At 33.5% G+C, this 6,000-nt stretch overlaps 1 protein-coding gene across 5 annotated transcripts in view; it reads right to left on the bottom strand.

The window, feature by feature from the left end:
• Window positions 1-1,165: 1,165 nt before the first annotated feature.
• The window catches only part of lims2 (LIM and senescent cell antigen-like domains 2), a 120,205-nt gene continuing 115,370 nt past the window's right edge, over window positions 1,166-6,000 (bottom strand). For 3 of the 5 annotated variants that reach the window (XM_060826029.1, XM_060826027.1, XM_060826026.1), the window contains exons 7-10: window positions 5,692-5,784; window positions 4,831-4,879; window positions 4,339-4,414; window positions 1,166-2,878 (exon numbers count right to left, since the gene is read on the bottom strand). In XM_060826029.1, coding sequence (XP_060682012.1) covers window positions 2,764-2,878; window positions 4,339-4,414; window positions 4,831-4,879; window positions 5,692-5,784 — 333 coding nt within the window. In that variant the 3' untranslated portion in view covers window positions 1,166-2,763. Of the gene's footprint in view, window positions 2,879-3,946; window positions 4,119-4,338; window positions 4,415-4,830; window positions 4,880-5,691; window positions 5,785-6,000 lie in introns of those variants that run through there. The other 2 variants (XM_060826028.1, XM_060826030.1) reach the window with 2 other exon arrangements.

Here is a 6,000-nt window from a genome sequence, read left to right as displayed (position 1 = left end):
CTATAACACTATTCTGTTCCCATTGGTTTAAATGATGCTGTTATTACATGATTTTCTTAACACGGGATTGCACAGAACTATCACTATATCACAGACTGCTTAAGCTTTGACTAAACAACTGAGAAGTAACTTCACTCAAAACTTACATACACAAGGGAACAGTGATGAAAAGAGGGTGGAATGAGGAGCAGAGATTTCTGAAATACATCATTAAAATTATGCAGATTTGAACTGAGAAGCTGAAGTGCTCAATACTTGGTGAATTAAATTTTCCTTTGATATGCAGAATATATACATATTTAAGAATACATTTGACAGAAAATATTACTAATAATTTGAATATACTATGCCTATTTTGAAAAATCAGTTCTGTGCTAAGAAAATACAAAATTGTAGGCATGACCAAGTAGAATAGTTCATACAATGTAAATTTTATTATGTAATACTGGAGTACTGTATATGTGTGGTATACAGGGGAAAATACATTCTTTAATGATAAGATAACACAAATTTAGTATGTTTCCCATTACATCGCACTGGAAAATATCATTAATTTTCAAGAAATTAAATGTAGATGTTACCATTTAACTACTTTGAGAACATACAAGTAGGTAATTATAGAACTGACATTTGAGATGAACTTGTTTTCAGATTTTACCCCATCTCAAAACTTAGCACCAACATTTATTACAAGATTTAAGAAAAACTGCAAACTGTTTGGAAAAATTGTTACTGAATACTATTAATTGTCCAAGAGTTTTAATATTTAAATTAAACTTTATAAAACACTACATAACTTGCATCTGTTATTGATGACTTGTAAAATATCTATGCTGAACTGTAAGGTGTAACTGTAAAGTCACAGATTTCTTTAAGATGTGAGAAGTTTCTCTAGACAATGTTATACTTTTCATAGAATATGTGGTTCTGTTCGCCGAGCTGGGAACTTGTGTTGCAGACATTTCGTCCTCTGTCTAAGTGACATCCTCAGTGCTTGGGAGCCTCCTGTGAAGCGCTTCTGTGATGTTTCCTCCGGCATTTATAGTGGTTTGAATCTGCTGCTTCCGGTTGTCAGTTCCAGCTGTCTGTTGCAGTGGTCGGTATATTGGGTTACACTGACCACTGCAACGGACAGCTGGAACTGACAACTGGAAGCGGCAGATTCAAACCACTATAAATGCTGGAGGAAACATCACAGAAGCCCTTCACAGGAGGCTCCCAAACACTGAGGATGTCACTTAGACAGGGGACGAAACATCTGCAACACAAATTCCCAGCTCGGCAAACTGAACCACAGCAACAAGCACTCGAGCTACAAATCTTCTCACAAACTTTTCATAGAATATCAATAATATCGCAGTTGATCCATTTTGTTTTCAAGTACATGTAGGGAAATCATAGCACATATTAAGTGTTGTATTACAGTATTTACCATGCTAAATATATTACGAAAAACAATACTAAATTGATTTATCAGGTTTTTAAAAATAGCTCATGCAATCAAAGCTAATTTGTCAAATTTAATTATTGTAGCTATTACATTGAAGATGAATAAAGGTGGAAATGAATAGAGAAATGTAGAAATAAGCTACCAGATGGCATTTGGTGTAAGATTTTCCTGCTTTACATCTAACTGTTTTAGTTTATTACAGTATTAAAAATTAAAGCCACCTAGTCTATAATCCTTTATTTTTGAATGGATACTGGTAATTTAGCTTGACCTAAGCAATTTTTCTACCTTATGGAATTTTATCTGGCAATAATGCAGCTTACAATCAACACCCTATAGTGGTTACAAACTGTATAAAAATAGTAAAGGTTTATGCATATAGATTATTAGAACATATATATCGAAAAAAGGTTAGAATGACTGAAGAAATGTGAAACTGTGAATTTTGATTTAATTTTTTTGTAAGTGTCTAACTTCACAATCATATACAATGAGAAGAGTAAAGAAGCCTTGCCTTGAATACTTTATGTAGTGTAGGTTTAGCGTGAAGCATTTTAAGTATAAGCTATTTTAACATTAAGCTTTGAGTGATACCTTTACCCACAGCAGTTTTGAGTATTAAGTAGATAAGGATATGATTTGCCTAACTCTTAGTTACTACAAATGAGCAGATTAGACACTAGTTCCCTATGTTGTAATGGGTTTGAACAAAATCAGTGTCACTTCACATTTTCATATTTTGGTGTGCACGTGGAGATGTAACAGCATATACCAAAATGTTTCTGAAAATGCAATAAAACAGTACCATTTTAGAGGAATAATGTATACAATTCTCCACTTTTTGATGGAACTCTGTTGTAGCATGCAGACCAGCATGCCATTAGAATAGTGTGATTTGGGTTCTGAGTGAATTCACAAAATTAGTCAGGCCATTGACAAGGCACTTCCCTGTTGGAAGGGAGACGTACAATATACAAAAACCTTGTTCGTGCTGAATCACAATACTGCTCTGACATAACTCGTTGGGAGCTGTTGAGAGCAATAAAAAAGCAACAAGGAAAACTTCATCTCGAGAACAAAGATTTTCCAATAGGGTTTACGTTTTGATAGTATGTTGACCATATAGGTCTGCTTCTGTAAGGATAAAGTCATGAGTTTTGTTCCCAAAATTAATCTTTAGCACGGTCTTTTGGCTTTAAATCACTTGCATTGAGAATATTGTTCCAGAAGTACTCAGCTGACTTGCTTTTAGAAAAATGTTTGAATTTAAAAGAGCTACTTTACATATTTACTGTAAACCACAAGTAGGCTCCTTACTTCCGTCCAGTACTTTCTGCCAATTTCTTCAGTCTTTTCTTCAGCTCCAGAGGGAACTTCTCATAGCATTTCTTGCAAACTGGTTTCATATCAAACTCTACAAACTTGTTTCTATCGAACAAAGAAAGAACTTTTTAATTCGCCTCAATGGAAAAGGTCAGTGAGCATGCACTGTCACAGATCCTATCCTGTTTTAATCTTATAATTCAAGAATTTGTCATACAGTCTTGTACAGAAGCTTTAAATATTTTCTGTCAATTCAATGAAGGAGGTTTTAAACTGCACTAAAATATAAGTAATAAGAATTCAACAGGAACCATTACCACAATGTAATAATTAAACATTGGTATAACAAGAAAAGTCAGTCAGCATGTTCCAACAAAACCCTTTCATGCTACAAAGCTGAGCATGACAACAAAAAATCTGGGATAATTCAATGGATAAAATTTGATTATTTTGCTATCTGATTTAGTTTTTAACTTGAAATATCTTATCATGACTGCTGCTAATTGAAAGTAAATGTGAAATTAAATAAGTACATGAGAAACAGGAACATAAGACAGACATTGAACGCCTCAAGCACAACCTGACATTCTACCAGATTATAGGTGATCTGTGCCAAGCCTTTGCTCAGCTTTTGTGCCAGCTTCCCATATGCTCAACTCATAGGTAATCATAACACTCTAGTGACCACTTTGTTAAATAATTCCAGTGATCTAACTTCCGCAAAACTCTGGGGTAGAGAATTCCATACTTTCACTACCTCCGAGAAGGAATTCCTGCACACCTCAGTTTTAAGTAACTGTTCCTTTATTCTGTAACTATGTCCGCTATTAAAAGCTTTGAAAGTGGGAGATGTGTGTCGTGTAAACAATGTGCTCATTTTAAAGGAATACAATAAAGAAAGGGTTAGATGAGCCTTGGAGAGGTTAATTGATGAAATTGTACAGATATTTTTAATCCAAAGTAGCTGAACATATGGCCACCACTGATCAAATGTTACAAATTGGGCTGTGAGAGGTCAGTATTGGAGATCTTGGAAAGGCATAGGGAAGGACAAGCCAATAGAGTATTTTGAAGATATAAACATGATTGAAGTCAGTTAAACAGGACAATGATTCAATGATACAGAATGAGTTCACGTAAATATAAGACACGTGGAAAGATACTAACCAAGGACAGAAGAGAAGATAGAGGGATTGCTTACAGGCAGATATCCATCATTTTTTTCTTTTTCTGTTTCTCTTTTGCATCTCTTTCTCGTTTAGCAAGTCGCCGTTTTAACTCTTCAGGCAATCGTTCGTAACAATGCTTACAGACTGGTTTCAGATCAATTTCAACAAATTTGTCTCTTCACATAATTAATAGTAGACAGAAAAGGATAGAACACAAATAGAGTAATGTATGAAACAAGGAACCAATAGAACCACACAGAAAAAAAATTGAGAGTTGCACTGACAGTTATTTTTGAAGATGAAAACAACCAAAGCTTAATCACAGAAAGAAACTAATTAAAAGTTAAATGGTTTGAAAAAGTACACTTATCAGGTAACAAGAATTAAATTGCTTACTTCAGTGTCAGCTTGGTGTTGCAAGTTGAACAGGCAAAACAGTTAACACACCAGGCCTTATTCAAAGCAGATACAACTGTACAGAAAACAAGAAGTGAAATATATAATAAAATCACAATACTAGCATCTTATTTATTTATCCACTTGATTCATTAGAAATGCATTACATTCAGTTCTAAAGCAAATGGTCCAACATTTGACAGATTTAAAATTCAAAAGGCATGAAAACTAAACATATAAATCCAGATTCTTAGGATTACTGATTTGTTAAATAAGTACAGGGTCACCAGGGGGAGGAAGAGGAAGACTCAATACCATGCAGAAAATGGTTATAACTTTTTTTGCTACGTTTAAAATAATAAATAATACATTTCACTGAAACTGCATCAAGTCAGCAAACAGAAGAAAACACAAGAAATGGAGCTTTTTCATTATATAAAAATGTCACATACATTTTTCAGTAAGTAAATCAAGGAATTACTTAAAACTTACCATCTCCTTCAATCACACGATTACAGTGGTAACAGACATCACCAAATAGCTGAAAAAGATAATTTGTGTTCAACATGTTCATGACATCAAAAGATATCAATTCAAGACTAACACATCTCCTTCAATGCAAACTTTTATTTTAAAACTGCCGTCAAAACTTTGTTAGAATCAACTTAAGTAAACAGTAGCATTCTCACCTCCAAGATCAACATGGTGCAATTAGCATTCATCTTGAAAACTTAAAATACCTCACTTTAGTGCATGGTCACATGTTCTATGCTTTACATATGTTAAGGAAAGTGCTGCCAGTTTGTGTGGGCAAAAAAAGTCCATGAATATTCTAACTGATATTAATTTCTCAAATCAACACTGCCAGGAACAAATCAGTTACCTCATAGCTATTTGTGGGACATTGCTGTCTGCAAGTTTCTTGCTAAGTCTATTTTCAATAATAATGTCGACATTTTAAAATAACCTACTTCACTAAATGCTCTACATAAGTGGGACCTTTCTTCTTGGCATATCTATTCCGAATAAATGCAGGACTGGACAAAAAGTACTGCTATAGGTATTTTACATAATTGTTTTAAAACACGCAAATATAAAAAAAACAGAATTTGTGATTCAATACAAAAACAAGGATAAACAACACAAAAGGTTACTTAATCTATTAGCATAGATATTAATAAAAGATCGAACATGGCGGGTGAATGTATTCCAAAAGTAGCAAAAAAATGATATTCTTACCATTGGAATTAGAAACATGCCACATAAATATTAAATTTAAAATGAAGTAATATTGCCATGATTGTTCAAAAAAGGAAATACATTGTTTCTAAATTAAGTGTTTTGCAGCATTACCTGATTATAGTGAGTTTCACAATAAGCCAAACCCTTCCTTTCATAGTGGCGATGACCCAGAAAAGGTTTCTCACATTTGGCACATACAAAATGCTGCAATTAGATGATAACAGTTTCAGTTTGATGACTGATCCTTCTACACTAAGTAATTAGATGCAATCACTATGATTATCAAAGATCAGGAAAAATAAACAAACAAATTGTCAGAGTAAAGTATTATCAAACGTACGTGTATTTTCTTTACTCTTGTCATTCACAAAGTATAAAAATAACTTTACAAACCTACATGCAAACTGTTGAACAGGGTCA

This window comes from Hemiscyllium ocellatum, chromosome 6 (genome assembly GCF_020745735.1).
Source record: "Hemiscyllium ocellatum isolate sHemOce1 chromosome 6, sHemOce1.pat.X.cur, whole genome shotgun sequence".
Lineage (NCBI taxonomy): Eukaryota > Metazoa > Chordata > Chondrichthyes > Orectolobiformes > Hemiscylliidae > Hemiscyllium > Hemiscyllium ocellatum.
This window is presented reverse-complemented; position numbering and strand designations above follow the sequence as displayed.